The sequence below is a fragment of the Herpailurus yagouaroundi genome, unplaced genomic scaffold (genome assembly GCF_014898765.1).
Source record: "Herpailurus yagouaroundi ecotype Mexico unplaced genomic scaffold, PumYag 163, whole genome shotgun sequence".
NCBI lineage: Eukaryota > Metazoa > Chordata > Mammalia > Carnivora > Felidae > Herpailurus > Herpailurus yagouaroundi.
The window spans coordinates 35690659-35710478 of NW_024412404.1; the positions used below are offsets into that span (position 1 = coordinate 35690659).

Genomic DNA, 19820 nt, shown 5'->3' on the forward strand with positions numbered 1-19820 from the left:
CCCCATTCTAATAAGCATTTAGTAATGTTATCAAATAAAAAAAACTTTTCTATTCTGACAAGTGATAAAAGTTATCCCATTTTTTCATTTGCATTTCTTTAATTAAGGACACTGAAAATACATTTAATATATTGAGAATATATTTCTTTGAAGTGCCTATTCATGGCTTTTGCTTATTTTTCTATTAGATAGGTTGATCATATTCTTAATGATTTTTAATGACTCTATATATTAAGGAAACTAACTGGTTCATAGCTGTTACAAACATTTTTCGTACTTTGTAACTTTTTACCTTGTTTATGGCATATTTTGCTGCAGAAATAGTTTTATGTTGCTTCTGACTTTTATATCTCATGGGTGCAAAGATGTGGAGATAGAAATGAGAGAATTTATGAATGTAAGGTATAGAACACAGGGGACTGTAAATCTAGGTAACCTGAGTGAGTCAGTTTACTCCACCTTGCCTCTGACCCCCTACTCTGGTGATATATGGCCAGTACAGATTTTCATAGTCTTTGTCACTGGCTGAAACTAACCAAAGTTTATTGACAAATGCAGCTGCTCTGAGAAAGGGCAGAGTCCCCAGGATGCATTTCTTCAATTCAGTTGTGGAAGAGGATTCATTTAGTGAAAGCAATGTGCTTAGTGCAAAGACCATCAATACATGAGATTGTTACACTTTTTGGCTGGGACACAGGGAATTCCTGTCTGCAGTCTCAGTGATGTCACTTTGCTGGAAACAACCCTCTTCCTTGCCAGCCCTATACTTGAATACGGGATTCCATGATGACCACAAAGACTTATTGTGCTCCATGCAGTCTATGGGCAAAATAATTCAGGAGAGGCCAGAAGGGGTGTGGGTGAGGTGGTAGATGGTATGGTGGGAGGAAGTAAGGAGAAGAGCGAGGAAGGAGACTCCTTTGCTTCCTTATTTCTCATACATAGAGCCCCTATTGGCATTTGATTTTTGCAGTCATTAACAATTTTTCCAGTCAGGCACACCAAATGCAACGTCAGTTACTTGCTGCTAATCTGAAAAGAGCACAGCTCACAGCAAGAGCCTTGGAGAGGGGAACATGGGGGTGGTAGAATCCAATTTGCAGGAAGAGCTCAGCACCCCTACTCGCATTTCCACTGCGAGTTAAGATAAATGTGCTCCTTTTCGAAAGAGTTGTGGGCTGAAATTAACCAGCTAATTAACATTTCAAAGATTAGGAATAAATGATCATAAATAGAAGCAAATAGCTTCCTCTGAAGTCTGTGGTTCAAGGGATCAGTAGGACAGGGCATGGGTAATTTACTCAATTAATCATCTCTCCCTCTCTTTCCATTCCCATCCTCCACCTCTCCCTTCCCCTCTTATTCTCTGGATCTGTCTTCTTGCCCATGTCTCCCAAGCCTGGGTCAATCGTGTTTTCCCTCCCTCTCCTTTGCCTTTTGCCCTTTAACTAACTAGTCATCATTGAGGCCTTTCAGTTTATTTTTAGCATTTGCGTATTTGTTGACATTGTACTGACTTCCTTTACTTAAAAACACAGGAAAAAACCCCACCAAATTAAACAGCTTTGTCCTCAAATTTGACTCCGGATTTATTAATTGGGAAAATATGGGGGGTGTGAGATGAAATATGATCTTTCCATTTGAACAGAAATTGGGGTGTGTTCTTTTGCATTGAGTCAAGGAACGAAGCTGAGTAATTAATTTCTACATGTCCCTAATGCAGAGCAATGGCTGAGGCAGTGGAGTGGACATGAGAGACTTGGATCGAAACCCTCTCTGCCATTTGCCACATGTCTGTATGTATGATTTGAGGGGCACCAGGGTGGCTCAGTCAGCTAAGTGTCTGACTTTAGCTTAGGTCATGATCTCATGGTTTGTGGGTTAGAGCCCCATGTCAGGCTCTGTGCTCACAGCTCAGAGCCTGGAGCCTGCTTCAGGTTCCTCTCTCTCTCTCTGCCCCTCCCCGCCCCCCCAACAAACCAACCAACCAACAAACAAAATGTATGACTTTGACCAAGTCCCCTTAACTTCTTGGGGAATTACAATCTCAGTCTCTGCTACTTAGCTCCAAGCTTCTGACTCCTAGGGACCAAAGACTCTATTTTAAAGGTAAAACATTGTCTGTTTTCACCTGTGACAACAGTCCAGACCACTCTTATAGCCAAATCCTCAAAGTCAGTCACTTTTCACTTCTGGATAATGGGACTGGCTCCCACATACAGCACCAGTACTATGTGCCAAGCACTGTACTAAGCCTCAGTCATGTGCTGCAGGGTAGGGCAGTGGTTAAAAGCCTGGCCTCTGGGTCCAGAATACCTGTGCTTACTTCCTGGTCCCAACATTTACATCGGTGTAACTTTGGGCAACTTACTTAGCTTCTCTGTGACTCACTTTCCTCATCTGTAGAGTGACAGTAATGATGATAATAGTACCTACCTGTAAATTGTGAGCTTATTTAGAAAAAGGGTCTTTGCTAATGTAATTAAGGATCTTGAGATGAGTTCATTCTGGATTTAGGGTGGGCCCTACATCCAATCACTGGTGTCCTATAAGAGAAAAGAGAGGGAAATGTAGCACACACAGACACAGGGGAAAAGGCCGTGTGCAGGCAGTGATTGGAGAGACGTAGCCACAAGCCAAAGAATACCAGGAGCCACCAGAAACTGGAAGATGCAAGAAAGAAATCTCCTCCAGAGCCTTTGGCCCTGTTGACACCTTGATTCTGGACTTCTGCCTTCCAGAATTGTGAGAGAATAAGTTTCTATTGCTTTAAGTCACCAAGTTTGTGGTAGTTTGTTGTTGATAGCCCTAGGAAATTGATGCAGATGATAATAGTACATCTACGTCAGAGGATTGTTGTGAGGGTTAAATGGGTGGCTATATTCAAAGTGCTAAGAGCAGAATCTGGAGTACAGTGAAGGCTCTTGAAGTATAGGCTGCTATGTATTGTTTGCTCATCGAATCTTACCTAGCAACCCTATGAAGTAAGTACTATTATGGACCCCATTTTGCACATGAGGAAGTGGACACTCAGAGAGGCTGAGCAAAGGTGAGCTTGTCTGGGCTCTGCTATATCTTGAGCCACCCTTCAGATGTTTGTGGAGTTTAGCATTCTGCTCATGGATCATGGTGACTATTGGCTCAGTGAACCCTCATGATGATGTTCTCTCAGCAAAGATTCTCTGGTCCTGATCCACCAAGGCCAGAAGGTATAGAGAAGACCTCCCACGTGATAGTATTTATTCCTCCTGGATCCATCTCACCTGGTCTTGACACAGTCTTTTCTTCAACAGAGCCAGGTCTGCCTATATTTGGTTGTGTGATTGTGCTGTGACCTGACCTCATTGGGGTAGCCTCAGCACCTCATCACAAGAGGCAGGTGTGTGCTGCCTAAAAGGCCACATCCTCCCTTTCCAGGGACTTTAAAGGCCCTTGATGATTTCTTATTTACCTTATGGTGCTGAGTGTAGATAATACAAATGACTAGAAATAAGTCAGATCTCTTAGAATAAGGCAAAACCTTGCTGGAACCTGCAAGGTCCTATAAGCAAGCAACTCAGTTACCCACTTGACAATCTTTTATTATTCTCCCCTGCATCACTCTTCCAGTCACACTGACCTCATGACCAGGCACTGTCTCACCCTCAGGGCCTTTGCACATGCAATTCTGGTTGCTTTAAATGCTCTTGCTCAACAGGTATGCATGCTTTCTTTTCACATCTTTGACTGTCATCAATATCACCATCTCAGAGAGACCTTTCATAATAAACTTATCCTTTCTCTTCACCTTTCCTGCTTTTTTCTCCTCCTTCCTTAGCCCCTATGGTTATGTAATATACTCTAAATTTTACTTATCTTGTTTATTGTCTTTTCTTCCAGACTAGGATATAAGCACCATGCGGATGGGGATGCTTATCTGTTTTGTTCATTGCTGTAGCTTAGAGCCTAGGGCAGGTCTAGTGCACAGTATAATACATTCCATAAGTAATTATTGAATGACTAACTGAAAAAACAAATGAAGCATAGCCCCTCCCCAAATAGCTATAGACCTCCCAAACAAATGGCTCAATCCATTAAGTATCCAGAAGCAGCACATGGAGAGAGAACTACTGGAACAATTGAGCTTTGAAGCATATGGATGGGAACATAGCTTCCTATTGAGCTTGATTTTATTTTTTTAATTTTTATTTACTTTGTTATTTTATTTTTTAAATTTACATCCAAGTTAGTTAGCATATAGTACAACAATGATGTCAGGAGTAGATTCCTTAATGTCCCTTACCCATTTAGCCCATCCCCCCTCCCACAACCCCTCCAGTAAGCCTCTGTTTATTCTCCATATTTAAGAGTCTCTTCTGTTTTGTCCCCCTCCCTGTTTTATATTATATTTGCTTCCTTTCCCTTGTGTTCATCTGTTCTGCGTCTTAAAGTCCTCATATGAGTGAAGTCATATGATATTTGTCTTTCTCTGACTGACTCATTTCGCTTAGCATAATACCCTCCAGTTCCATCCACATAGCTGCAAATGGCAAGATTTCATTCTTTTTGATTGCCGAATAATACTCCATTGTATACATATACCACTTCTTCTTTATCCATTCATCCATCGATGGACATTTGGGCTCTTTCCATACTTTGGCTATTGTTGATAGTGCTGCTCTAAACATTGGGGTGCATGTGCCCCTTCGAAAAAGCATACCTGCATCCCTTGGATAAATATCTAGTAGTGTAGTGCAATTGCTGGGTCGTAGGGTAATTCTATTTTTAATTTTTTGAGGAACCTCCATACTGTTTTCCAGAGTGGCTGCACCAGTTTGCATTCCCACCAGCAGTGCAAAAGAGATCCTCTTTCTCCACATCCTCACCAACATCTGTTGTTGCCTGAGTTGTTAATGTTAGCCATTCTGACTGGTGTGAGGTGGCATCTCATTGTGGTTTTGCTTTGTATTTCCCTGATGATGAGTGATGTTGAGCATTTTTTCATGTGTTGGTTGGCTATCTGGATGTCTTTGGAAAACTATCTATTCATGTCTTTTGCCCATTTCTTCACTGGATTATTTGTTTTTTGGGTGTTGAGTTTGATGAGTTCTTAGAGATTTTGGATACTAACCCTTTATCTGATACGTCATTTGCAAATATCTTCTCTCATTCTGTCGGTTGCCTTTTAGTTTTGCTGATTGTTTCCTTCGCTGTGCAGAGGCTTTTTATTTTGATGAGGTCCCAATAGTTCATTTTTGCTTTTGTTTCCCTTGCCTCCAGAGACTTGTTGAATAAGAAGTTGCTGTGGCCAAGATCAAAGAGATTGTTGCCTGCTTTCTCCTCGAGGATTCTGATGGCCTCCTGTCTTACATTTAGGTCTTTCATCCATTTTGAGTTTATTTTTGTGTATGGTGTAAGAAAGTGGTTGAGGTTCATTTTTCTGCATGTCGCTGTCCAGTTTTCCCAGCACCACTTGCTGAAGAGACTGTATTCCATTGGATATTCATTCCTGCTTTGTCAACAATTAGTTGGCCATACGTTTGTGGGTCCACTTCTTGGTCGTCTATTATGTTCCATTGATCTGAGTGTCTGTTTTTGTGCCAGTACCATCCTGTCTTGATGATTACAGCTTTGTAATACAACTTGAAGTCTGGCTATTGAGCTTGATTTTAAAAGAGACAAGGAAAAAGAAGTGGAGAAAGAGGGGAATAGAATTCTAAGTGATAGAAATTTCAGATTCTCAGGAGAAGAATCTGAAGATTTATTTATTCATTATACTGGGAATATGGCAATGAACAAGCCAGAAGAAAAGTCCCTGCACTCAGGATATTTACATTCTAGTGAACATGATGTCAGGCAGTATGATCTTGAAGAAAAACATCTGCTTCTTGGAATGGTGAGATAGAAAGGGCTTACATTTCCAGAGGGTTGAGAGGTCTAGGTAGATCAGTATGGCTTTCATCTGGCAGCCCACAGGAAGCTACCTTAGACTCTTGATCAGGAAGAACCGTGGGAATGTCAGTTATGGGAGATTTCTGCAGCCATACATGGATGGATTCTGATAGGGAAGGGCACTGGAAGGGGTGGAAGGTATAAGAAAGGTCTGTCGTAGCAGAGGTGGAAGTGACTGGACCAGAGTGGATATCACCACAGAAGAGGGTGGGTCTAAGGCACCTGGAATGAACTGAGAATTGAGAAAGATCTTAAAACCCTGAAGTGTGAGAACAACCTAAATGTGTGTCACCAAGAACAACTACTTGATGGAAAAGAAGGAAGATAGGAGAAATGGAGCAGGGACTTTGACGCTGGGATTTGGGGGAATGGTGGGGCCAGATTAGGACCAGTCCCTTGAACTTCAGTGACTGTCCTGAAGTTTTGTCAATGCCCACATCAAGGGCCACAGCACTCTACTGGTGTTTACTCACCAGTGCTTGTCTGTGTTTGCTCTTCTTCTATGTGATGAGCCAAGCTTAGTCCGGATGTGACCCATCAAATTGGAAACGGTCTGAATCTAGTGAGTCACACAGGATCTTGGGTTGTTTTTGCCTGAAAGCCACCACATCTGCCAACACTCCAAATCTTTTTATTCATATAGTAAAATTTTAAGATATTACGTCTTTGATATCATGAAGTAGAGATGCCAGGATTTCTCTGTACAGCAGAATTTTCGCTAAGGACAAAACTAAATAAGACTGATCTTCACTTTAATAGGATGCTAACTATAGATGTCAGGATGGCTGTTGCATAAGAATAAAAACATCATTTTTTGTTTTTGGTTTTTTTCCTCAGACATAGCTAATTGGCTTGAAATCAATCGGTTTTCTCAAAGCTTGGGTTTCCTTCAGTTTTGTGTCTCAAGTGAGAGCTGAACTTTCTACTTGGTTCTCTCATCTTAAATAGAAACATTTCCCTGCTCATCATATGAAAGGGGAAAATGGGAAGGAAGTAATAATCTTGAATTTTCCAGTATAGTGAGACAATTCAAAGGAAAACAAACACAACACTTTGCCATTAGATATTCTGATATAAAATGTTTCTTGAAATTGGTTTTTGAAATCGTATTTCACATGCTGTGATAGAAACCAAATTTCTGTTATCCACAAAGCAAATTAAGGGCTTTTCAAGGAGTCTGGGAGACACAGTCACTGTGAATTTTCCATAACAGGATTTGATAAAAGCAGTCATGACATCTGAAAGGTTTCTGGGGGCCAGAGAAGAGGGGTAGTAACCTAAGTGGTTCCCTTTTTATGAGCACAACACAGCTAAGTCCCACCTGGACCCTTGTGTTTAGTGGTACATCTAGGACCACCTCCTAAGAAGAGTCTGGCTTCCTGCATGTGATCAGGGCTTTGGAAAACTACCTGCCATAATCCATAGAAAACATGGTAGTATTTTAATTACTCCTCCCTGGGAATCTAGCCAGTTACATAAAAAACAAACTGAGCCATTATTTTTTTGGTTCATTTAAAAATTTTTTTTTTCAACGTTTATTTTTTTTTTTTTTGGGACAGAGAGAGACAGAGCATGAACGGGGGAGGGGCAGAGAGAGAGGGAGACACAGAATCGGAAACAGGCTCCAGGCTCTGAGCCATCAGCCCAGAGCCCGACGCGGGGCTCGAACTCACGGACCGCGAGATCGTGACCTGGCTGAAGTCGGACGCTTAACCGACTGCGCCACCCAGGCGCCCCAGGTTCATTTTAAAAAACGTGTATGAAAAGTTCCTTAGCTTTCTCTTCAAGTTCTTTTTCTTGTCTTACCTTTAATAAGAATATGATGAAAGTCTTCAATACATTCTAATAATAGGGATGTCATCGGAAACCTGGGTAAATGTGGGAAAGTATATTTCCAACTGTTCAGGAATAATGATGTTAGTAAATAATCTCATTAGGAAATGGAAGAAACAGTCACATTGAGCTGTTTCCTACTTCAGGGCTTTTGCAGTTGCTGTCCCCTTTTTCTGAAATGTTGTTACTCCTTCTCATAGCTCAACATCCAGGTCTCAGCTCAAATGTCACCTTCTTGGAGAGGCTTTCCTGCTTCAGTTTAATTCTCCCACCACAACTTTGCTGCATATCCCATTACTTAATTTCCATTAAACTGTAAACATTCCTTAGTTTAAATTTCTTCTTAGCATGTATCATGACCTGAAGTCACTTATTTGTCACTTCTGTTCTGGTTTATTTATCTCCCCAGCTAGATTGTGAACTCCAAAGAGTGGGGACCTTGTTGGTCTTTTTCACCACTAAGATTAGTGCCCAATGGATGTGGAAGGAAAGTGAGAAAGCAAAATTGTCATACTTATGAGAACAAAATAACTTAATAGGTAGATTTTTGGGGAACAGCTTGAGGGAGTAGAGCATTCAAAATTCAATTAAAGTAGAAACATTGCTGCAGTGCGCTACCCTTGGTATTTGATTTGTAATTGTTCATCCAAAGTGCTGCATGTTACAAGTTGTGATTGTCAATATCATAACTTTGGGAACTGAGGCAGGTAGTACCTAGGGGGATGCTCTTTTCCAGACTCCAGAACCCTGGCATCAAACAGACTTCTGTCATACCAGTTATATTAGGATGTTTTGGCTTCAAAGTATTAAAATATTGACTCTAACTGGGCCAAAGCATAAGTCTCATGGGAGGACTGGATCAGGATTTGTTGTTTCACCAGTACAAAATGCCATTAAAAACTTAAGTTCTCTCCGTCTCTGTGTTCTGCCATCATTGGATGTCATCCTATCCAGGCAGGGCAATGTCTGAGGAAGACGAGAATGCTGCCTTTCTTTTCCTGAACTTGCCCCAGCAGCCTTCCTCTAGGATCTCATGGACTATTTTTGGGTACATATCCATTGTTGAACTAGTCATTGGTGAGGGAATGAGATTATGCACAACAATCAGGCTTGACCCTGAGCTGGAGGGTTGTATCCTTTTCCCATGAGGTATGTGGACCGCTTGGAGGAATGGCAAGCATCTGAACAAAATTGAAGTTCTTTTGAGAAGGGAGAAGGGGTGGGGGAAGTGCTGTATATTTCATCTATTGTTGCTGTGTTTGGAAGCAGTAGCTAATGATTTTGTTAAAACTTTTTCTCCTAAGTTTTGTACTGTTTGGTCTGATGGGTAAAGATTGGTCAAGATACTAGAGGTTGATGAGCAGACTGGAGACCCATGCAGTTACAATTCTTTGGATTAAATCCAAGCTTCTGCTCAAAAGCTTAAGGAGGAACTCCTGTCTCAGTATGCGGTAGCTGCTGCTAATCAAGAGGGAAACCCAGAGGGAAAGACTCAATTGGGCTCCTCTTTCAGCTGTTTTAATCCCATGCCCTGTCTTTAGAGAAGTGCAGTCTCTTCTGTAGAACCCATCTCATTTCACGTGCTTCTTTATTGCTTTATCCTATCCTTCTTCTTCAAAGTCTAAGAAAAAAGTTTAGGGATAGTTTGGGAAGTTGAAAGAGGAAGAGAGTGAGTTGTTAGAATGGAGGGAGTGGGCAGCATTCCATTTCTTGTTCACTTCTGCTATATGCTGTCTTCATGATGATCAAAGTAATTTTTGCCTTTTATCTAATTCTTTGCTTGGAGCTTTTTTATGTCCCATGACAGGTTAAGAACAGAATAGATGAGATAATGGGAATGATGATATGTTCAAAACTCCACAGCCTCTATGCTATTACCAATTACAACATATAATGTGGCTGAAATGCAAGGGGATATCAAGCCAGAAAATATCTTGAGGTAGTGGGAGTTTCATGTTTGATGATATATTCTGAATACTTTTTAACATCTTTTTTTTCTAAATACTTTTTAACATCTTAAGCATTTTGTGGTATATTTGAGAAATGAGGACGATTCTTGCTTTTTTGTTATTTGTTACTTGTATCCTGATAGACCTACATGACCTATTAAATTGCCAATTTGGGATTCTTCTGTCTCCTCATTCCTTATCTGACCACTGACCCAATTCTGTCCATTCGCCTTACCAAAGCCACTAATTCAGTCTTGGTCCTCATCACAGAACAAACAAATCCTTTTGTTCTTGAATTATTTACCTATTACTTTGCAAGTGTTTTATGAATAAAGATGGACCTTTATCTATCTTTGATGTCTCCAGATAGCTAGCACAAGACCATACAGAAAGTGGAGGGAAAGTCAATGTTTGTTGACTTCTTATTGGTATTTCCTTTTCTGCTTTTGATTTTAGAGTCTGAACTGAAGAGATTTTGTTCTAGAAACATACTGATCGTCCTTGGCTTCTCCTCTATCATGGCTGTGATTGCTTTGATCGCTGTGGGGCTGACCCAGAACAAACCAGTGCCAGAAAATGTTAAGGTAAATCAAATCTTGAGGGGGCCTGGCTGGGGTTGGGCGAGGGAAGGAAGTTATGGTAAATCTCAAGATTTGGTAAAAGCTCAAGAGCTTTTCAGGAGGAGTGGAGGTTCTGGCAGCTCAGGAGCAAGTCAGTATCCATTGAATTAAGGGGGTAAAATGGAAACAATGTTCATTCTGGAAGAGAGAATGCCTTGAATCAAGTAGTGGTAGGAAGAGAATTGTGTTTATGCTTGTTCACCAATAATTATTATTAGTACTTTAACAGAAACAGATACTTAATTCACTACATCCAGATATGCGCTAGTATTTTGTGGGAATATTTTGTGCTGATATTCTCTGATCTAGTACTATCTCTACTTCTTACTCATTGTTTCATTGTGGATGTGTCACAACACTGTACTCTTTGTTCTTCTTATTCAATTACTACTGTCACCAAAATAATAAAATTTATTAGCATTGTATAAAGCACTTTGAAGGTCAAAGAATGTGGAGAAGATCTGTTCCTCATCTCCAAAATACTAGAGAAAGAAGCAAAATCAGTTTTAAAAATGCAAAGAAAATATACATGTATCGAATATAGTAATTTGAAATGAATTCATGGATGGACAGATTTCTTGGGAAATTTCCAACATTTGAAGAGCTAGTTAATATCATTGAAAATAAGAATGAAATTTTGCCATTTACAACAACATGGATGGCACTAGAGTGTATTATTTAAGCGAAATAAGTCAGTCAGAGAAAGACAAATATATAATTTCACTCATGTGGAATTAAAAAAAATTTTTTTAATGTTTTTATTTATTTTTGAAGGAGAGAGAGACAGAGCATGAGCAGGGGAGGAACAGAGAAAGAGGGAGACATAGAATTTGAAGCAGGCTCCAGGCTCTAAGCTGTCAGCACAGAGCCCAATGTGGGGCTCGAACTCACGAGCTGTGAGATCATGACCTGAGCCGAAGTCGGACGCTTAACCGACTGAGCCACCCAGGTGCCCCACTCATATGTGGAATTTAAGAAACAAAACAGATGAACATAGGGGAAGAGAAGGAAAAATAAGACAAAAACAGAGGAGTCAACCCATAAGAGACTCTTAAATACAGAAAATAAACTGAGGGTTGCTGGAGGGGAGGTAGGTTGGGGGGATGGGCTAAATGAGTGATGGGCATTATGGAGGGCACTTGCTGGGATGAGCACTGGGCATTATATGTAAGTGACAGAATCAATGGGTTCTACTCCTGAAATCAATACTACACGGTATGTTAACTAACTTGAATTAAATAAATAAAATTTTAAAAATAATTAGGGTCATTAACTCTGTTGTGATTTATTTCTGCTTCCTTTCAAACTCATCAAAGTAAAATTTCTAAAACATGAATGTCTCATGAGTACCTTATAATGTGGTCATTATTTAATCTGTTAAGTAATAAGCATATGGTAAATGTAAATTTATGTTGTAAACACACCTTTTTAAACTTTCATTGAAATTAATCTACAAGTAAATAAAACTAAAATGGCCCAGAATATATCAATATGCTAATGTTGTACATATTGGCACGTATGTACATGAACTGTACATATGTTCAGAAGTTAACTTGACCATGGAGGCTCTGGAATACATCTTCAAAAGCATATTTTCTTGTATTTGAAGTTACTAAACTGTGAGACTGGAAAGATGGATGCATATGCCGGGCTTCTAAAACTTTTGCCACCCACCCAAATCAGTTGCTGTATAGCAGAGGCCTGGATATTACATTGGCATTCCTTTGCAACACAAACTCAACTCAGTGGAACTGTGCACAGCAGCCCCTTTGTCAGCACAGAAGGCTGATATTATCTCATTGTCGATGGTCTCTTGCCTTTTAATGTTGAGTGATGTCGGCTCTCTTGGCAAAACTTCACTCACAGTTGAAGTCTCGTGACATCTTAGTTTTGCTATTTGTTTACCAGCTCCAAAAGTACATGTCTTCTTGATTTGACCTTTTTACATGTTCATTATTGCATCATTGGAGAGGGGGACTATCTAGGAGGCAAAATCCATGACAGACCTGAGCTCCGTGTTCCCAAAGAATACTTCTGCAATCACAGTGGTCACCATTGACTCTGTTGTGATTCTGTGTTGTATTGGACCCACAAAATGGAACAAAGTCTTTAAATAAAAAGTATGAGTATTTGAAGAGTAGGCACTGGCATATGAAATGAATCTTTATAGCAATATCACTGGTTTCTTTAACACAAAGATCAATTTATATATGCAAGTTAGCTATTTATTAAGGTCATACATTAATTTTAATAAGATTGCTGGCATATATTGAGGGCAAAAGTATTTTAGGCACTTGTCTTTGGTGATGGCTTTAAGCTATGTATGCTACCCAATTTGATAGTCATTAGCCCTATACAGCTATTTCAACTTAAGTTAATTAAAATAAAAGATTTTGTCTTTTAATTGTGCCAGCCACATTCCAAGTATTCAGTAGCCTCATGTGGCTGGTGGCTACTAAATTGGACAGTGCAGACATAGAACATTTCCATTGCTGCAGAAAATTTAATTGGACATTGCTGCTTTGGAGCATACTCTTTGATAATATCTCTTAAATCATTCAAAACTAAGTTTGATGAATAAGGTGTATGATTAAATATTATATAATCTAAAATAAGGAGCAATAAACGAGACTCTTTTCTTGGGTGGTTTGTAAACTATTACCAGGATCATCCCAAATATCATGAGCTACTTGAGTGCTTTGAGTAGTTTGTTGGAATCAGTTTATTTCCTTTCAAAAATGATTTAAAGAATAACACTTATTTTGATATTTGTACCTGGTACATTTGTTTGAAAAATGTATAACATCAAACTTCTGGGGAAGATGGAGTAGGAGGACCCTAAGCTCATCTTGTTCCATGGAACAAGATAACACCTACATCAGTGTAAGTAACCCAGAAAGTGATCTGAAGACTGGCAGAACAGACTTTCCACAGTTAAATGTAGAGAAGGGGACCACATTGCAGAGGGTAGGAAGGGCAGGGATGTGTTTAGAAGCTAAATGGAACTATGCGACTGTCTGTGGGAGGGAAGAACAATACAGGCATGGAAAGGGGAGAGGACAAGACTCTCACACCAAGCACCTCAGGCACGGGGATCCTGCCTGTGAAGCAGGGGCCTACACCTGGAACTTTGAAAATTAGTGAGCTCAGTTCTGGAAGAGCTGGGATGGTGAGAGGAAACTAAGTCCCCAGCCTTAAAAAGATAGCACAACAAACAGCCCCTGGAGATACAACCTAGAAGCAGCAGTTTGAAAATCACCTGGGGTGTGCAGGAGGGAGATTTGTTTACTAACCTCAGAGCATGTGCTTGGAAGGGTAGGGATCATTGAGAGACTTCTCCAGGAACAAAGGAGCTGGTAGATGCCATCTCCCTCCCCTACCTCCCAACATAAACACATGGACACCTGTGAACCAGCACTGTTCCAACACTACCTAACTTGCTAACAGCCTGCCCCCACCCTTGTGTTCTCCTGAGGACATGCAGGTGTCTCACTCCAGGTCTATCACAACAGACCTTGCTAACACAACCCACCCTGCTCCCAAGTGCTTCTTGGGACCCACTCCCTCTAATCCAGCCAGCCTTGGTTCTGGTGGCTACAGGTCCCCTTCCACAGCAGACCTACACAAACCTTGCTAACACTGTGTGCCCCAGGCCCCCAGCCCCACATTCTTCTGTGTACCTGCCCCGTCCAATATGCCCTTGACCAGAGCCCATCCAAAGTGGTGCAACAAGCCTAGCAACGTGTAAGCAGCCCTGATGACCCAGCACCACTCCAAAGTGACTCCTGCCCCAGGGAGAAAAGATAACCACACAACCAGTCTGCCTGCAGCCCTAGCAGTGGGCTGGGGCAGATATCTGGTCTGACTGTGGGCCCCTTCAACCAATGAAAGTCTCTCAGAAGACAACACAAGAAACACCCTGCAGTTTGTGCTAATGTATCTCTGGCCAACCCCTGGTCTGACTCAACTCAAGCCAAAGGTGGCCCCAGACTGTTCCACTAACAGCACAGGGACCAAACCCTGCCCACAACAGGCAAAGAGAGCCATCGCAGACAATTGGACTGAAGTAAAAAGTGGCTCAGCCACAACAGCAGGGCACAGGCATCACACATAGGAGACACCCCTGAAGTGCCAGGTTCTGGTGAACAGGGAACACTGCACGCCAGGGCACTACAGGACCTCTTCTTTATAAGGCCATTACTTTCAAGTACAGGGGATGTAGCTATCTTTCTTAACACAGAGAAGAAAAAAATGCAGAGAATTAGACAAAATGAGGAGACAGAGGAATTTGTCCCAAAGAAAAGAACAGAACAAAATCATAGCAAGAGATAACAAACAGAGATAAGTAATATGCCTGACAGAGAATTTAAATTAATGGTCATAAAGATACCCACTGGACTTGAGAAAAGAGTGACACCCTTAACAAAGAAATAGAAAACAAAAAAAGAACCAATCAGAGATGAAGTACTCAAATTGAAATAAAAAATACACTAGATGGAATAAATAGTAGACTACAGGAAGCAGAAGAGTGGATCAGTGACCTGGAGGGCAGAGTAATGGGAAGCCATCAAGCTGAATGGGAGAAAAAAATAAAAACAGACTTGGGGAACTCAGCAACACCATCAAGCATAAAAACATTTGCATTATAGGGCTCCCAGAAGGAGAAGAGAGTGTAAAGGGGGGCAGAAAATTTATTTGAAGAAATAGCTGAAAACCTCCTGAATCTAGGGAAGGAAACAGAAATCCAGATCCAGGAGGATCTCTTTGAGTGGTAAGGAAAGATCATAAGCAGGAGTAAGAAAAGTAGGAAGCAGGAACCCATGAACAGCGAGATCATGACCTGAGCCAAAGTCAGACACTCAGTTGACTGAGCCACCCAGGTGCCCACAGAATACACATTCTTTTCAAGTGCACACAGAATGTTCTCCAGAATAGATCACATATTAGGCTACAAAGCAAGTCTCAATAAATTAAAAAATACTGAAGTCATACCATGGATCTTTTTGGACTACAACACTCTGAAACTAGAAATCAACCACAAGCAAGAATCTGGAAAGAGCACAGATATATGGAAGTTAAAGAGCATGCTACTAAACAATGAGTGGGTCAACCAAGAAATCAAAGAGGAAATAAATACATGGAGACAAATGCAAATGAAAACATAATTGTTCAAAATTTGGGGGATGCAGCAAAGTTGTTCTAAGAGGGAAGTTCATATCAATACAGGCCTAACTCAAAAAACAAGAAAAATCTTAAATAAACAACCTAATCTTACACCTAAAGGAGCTAGAAGAATAAGAAACAAAACCCCAAACGAGTAGGAGGAAGGAAGTATTAAAGATTAGAGCAGAAATAAACTCAGTGGCAACTAAAAATGACAATAGAACATATCAATGAAACCAGAGCTGGTTCTTTAAAAAGGTCAACCAAACTTGATAAACCTTTATCCAGGCTCATCAAAGAGAGAGATAGAGAGAGAGATGACTCAAATAAACAAAATCAAAAAATGAAAGAGGAGAAATACCAATACCACAGAAATATAAAGGATTATAAGAGAATATTATGAAAAATTATATGACAACAAACTGGGCAACCTAGAAGAAATGGACAAATTCCTAGAAACATAGCCTCCCAAATTTGAATCAGGAATAAATAGAAAATTTGAGTAGACCTATTACAACAAAGAAATTGAATCAGTAATCAAAAAACTCCCAACAAACACAAATCCAGGACCAGACGGCTTAAGAGGTGAATTCTACTAAACATCTATGTATGTAGGTATGTGTCTGTGTATTTTAAAGATTTTATTAAATAATCTCTACACCCAACATGGGGCTCGAATTTACAATCCCAAAATCAAGAGTCACATGCTCTACCAACTGAGCCAGCCAGATGCCCCTCTACCAAACATTTAAAGAGCTAATACCTATTTTTCTCAAACTATTCCCAAAAATAGAAGAGGAAGGAAAGCTTCCAAATTCATTCTATGAGGCCATCATTACCCTGATACCAAAACCAGATAAAGACACTACAAAAAAAGACAACTATAGGCTAATATCTCTGATGAACATAGATGCAAAAATCCTCAATAAAATATTAGCAAACCAAATCCAACAATACATTAAGTCATTCACTACAATCAAGTGGGATTTATTCCTGGGCTTCAAGGTAGTTTAATATTCACAAATCAATCAGCATGATATATCACATCTGCAAGAGAAAGGATAAAAACCATATTATCATCTCAATAGATGCAGAAAAAGAATGCAACAAAGTATAATATCCATTCATGACAAAAACCCTCAACAAAGTATGTTTAGAGGGAACATGCATAAACATAGTAAAGACCGTATATAAAAAACCCACAGCTGGGATGCCTGGCTGACTCAGTCAGTAGAGCATGTTACTCTTGATCTTGGGGTTGTGAGTTCAAGCTCCACTATGGGTGTAGAGATTACCTAAAAATAATATCTTTAAAAAAAAAACCCACAGCTAACAGCTCAATAATGAAAAGCTTTCCCCCTAATGTCAGGAATAAGACAAGGATGTCCACTCACCATTTTATTCAACATGGTACTAGAAGTCCTAGCCAGAGCAATCAGACAAGAAAAAGAAACAAAATGGTATCCAGATTGGTAAGGAAGAAGGAAAACTTTCACTATTTGCAGATGACATGATACTATATATAGAAAACCCTAAAGACTCCACCAAAAAACTACTAAAACTGATAAATGAATTCAGTAAGGTCAGAGGATACAAAATCAATATACAGAAATCCATTGCATATCTATACACTAATAAGAAGTAACAGAAAGAGAATGTAAGAAAAAAAATCCCTTTACAATTGCACCAAAAAAATAAAATGCCTAGGAATAAACTTAACCAAGGAAGTGAAAGTCTTGTACTCTGAGAACTATAAAACACTGATGAAATAAATTGAAGATAACACAAGCAAATGAAAGATATTCCATGCTCATGGATTGAGAGAACCAATATTGTTGAAATGTCCATACTACACAAAGCAATCTACAGATTTAATGCAATCCCTATCAAAATACTAACAGTATTTTCACGGAACAAGAACAAACAATCCAAAAATGTGTATGGAACCACAAAGACCCTGAATAACCACAGCAATATTGAAAAAGAAGAACAAAACCAGAGATATCAGAATCCCAGATTTCAAAATATACTACAAAGCTGTACTCTTCAAAATAGTGTGGTACTGGCACAAAAATAGACACACAGATCAATAGAACAGAATCAAGAGCCCAGAAACAAACCCATAATTATATGGTAAATTAATCTTTGACAAAGGTGGCAAGAATGTGCAATGGGAAGAAGTTTCTTCAACAAATGGTGTTGGGAATACTGGACACATACATGCAAAAGAATGAAACTGGACTACCTTCTTACACCATACAAAAAAGAAACTCAAAATTGATTAAGGACCTAAATGTGAGACCTGAAACCATAAAAATACTAGAAGAGAACACAGGCAATAATTTCTTTCACATCAGCTGTAGCAACATTTTTCTTGATATGTCTTCTGAAGCAAGGGAAACAAAAGCAAAAATAATCTATTGGGATTTCTTCAAAATAAAAACTGCACAGCAAAGGAAACAATCAACAAAACTATAAAAAGACAGCCTACTGGGTGGGAGATGATATTTTCAAATGACATATCTAGTAAAGTGTTACTATTCAAAATATATAAAAAACTTATACAGCTCAACACCAAAAAACAGATAATCCCATTAAAAATGGACAGAAGACGTGTACAGACATTTCTCTAAAGAAGACATACAGATGGCCAACAGACACATGAAAAGATGCTCAACATCACTTATCATCGGGGATGTGTCAATCAAAACTACAATGAGATATCACCTCACACCTGTTAGAATGCCTAGACTCAAAAACACAAAGCACAAGTGTTGGTGAGGATGTGGGAAAAGGGAACCATTGTGCACTATTGGTGGGAATGCAAACTGGCGCATCCACTGTGGAAAGCACTGTGGAAAACACACACATATATATGATATATATATCATACATATGGAATATTATTCATCCATAAAAAGAATCTTGCCATTTGCAATAACATGGATAGTGCTAAAGATAGAGAGTATAATGCTAAATGAAATGAGTCAGGGAAAGACAAATGCCATATGTTTTCACTTATCTGTGGAATTTAAGAAACAAACAAAAAAGAAACAACCCCAAAACAGACTCAACTATAGACAACAAACTGATCGTTACCAGAGGGCAGGTGGGTGGGGAGATGAGTGAAATAGGTGAAGGAGATTAAGAGTACACTTATCATGATGAGCACTGAGTAATGTGTAGAATTGTTGAATCACTATATTCTACACCTGAAACTAATATAACATTGTATGTAACTATACTGGAATTAAAATAAAATAAAAATATATAACATCATCTCTTTATGACCATACCTTATTTAGCAGATCTTTGTTCACAGATTCATGTATCAACAATTATGTATTAAGTATCTGTGTTAGGCACTGGGCTACACAATTGGGAAGCCAGTATAGATATGATTGAGCTTACTATCTGGGGAAGGAAACACATTTAATAGATGGCACAAATTATTAATTATAGTTGTGATGAATGCCACCAAGTGAAAGCCAGGCAGTCTTCCTTGAAAGAAATCACATTTACAATAATGTTTGAAGGATGATTAGAAGTTAGCTGAGTTAGGGGTGCCTGTATGGCTCAGTCGGTTAAGTGTCCAACTTAGGTCATGGTCTCAAGGTTCATGAGTTTGAGCTCCGTGTTGGGCTCTGCTGACAGCTCAGAGCCTGGAGCCTGCTTCAGATTCTGTGTCTCCCTCTCTCTTTGCCCCTCCCCCACTCATGCTCTCTGTCTCTCTGTCTCTGTCTCAAAAATGAATAAACATTAAAAAAAAAAAAAACACCCCCTTTTTTTTTTTTTTTTTTTTTTTAAAGGAATGAACATACCTTACTTTCAAAGTCAGCTGAGTTAGGGGCACCTAAGAAGCTCAGCCGGTTAAACATTCAACTCCTGATCTTGGCTCAGGTCTTGATCTCAGTGTTGTGAGTTCATCCCCCAAATTGGGCTCTGCACTGGGCTTGAGTCTACTTTAATAAATAAATAAATAAATAAATAAATAAATAAATAAATAAATAAATAAATAAATAGGAAGTTAGCTGAGGTAGAGATGGATAGAGAGTATTCCAGGCAAAAGGAAAGCAAGTCCAAGAATCTCCCAGATAAAGATGGTGAGAGAGGTGGTGCAGTCTGTTTCTTGCAAATCAGGTTGAGGATTTTAGTTTTAATCCTAAGAGCAATGGGAAGGACAGTAACATCAGATTTGTGTTTTGCAGAGATCACTCTGGCTGCAATGAAGTAGAGGGTGGGAGGATAAGAGCAGATGTAGGAGACTAGGCTATTACAGTAATTTGGAAGGGGGAGAAGGTTTTGAGTTAAGTTTCTGAAGAAA

At 39.6% G+C, this 19820-nt stretch overlaps 1 protein-coding gene and 1 long non-coding RNA gene across 5 annotated transcripts in view; one reads left to right on the plus strand and one right to left on the minus strand.

The window, feature by feature from the left end:
- Positions 1-2926, minus strand: part of LOC121037040 (uncharacterized) — a 20127-nt gene extending 17201 nt beyond the window's left edge. Inside the window, exon 1 of the long non-coding RNA XR_005793586.1 lies at positions 2437-2926. This is a non-coding gene — a long non-coding RNA (uncharacterized LOC121037040). The remainder of the gene's footprint in view (positions 1-2436) is intronic.
- Positions 1-19820, plus strand: part of ENTPD1 (ectonucleoside triphosphate diphosphohydrolase 1) — a 91027-nt gene that overhangs the window by 35996 nt on the left and 35211 nt on the right. Inside the window, exons 1-2 of one of the 4 annotated variants that reach the window (XM_040485999.1) lie at positions 3040-3299; positions 10170-10297. In XM_040485999.1, coding sequence (XP_040341933.1) covers positions 3155-3299; positions 10170-10297 — 273 coding nt within the window. In that variant the 5' untranslated portion in view covers positions 3040-3154. Of the gene's footprint in view, positions 1-3039; positions 3300-10169; positions 10298-19820 lie in introns of those variants that run through there. The other 3 variants (XM_040485997.1, XM_040485998.1, XM_040486000.1) reach the window with 3 other exon arrangements.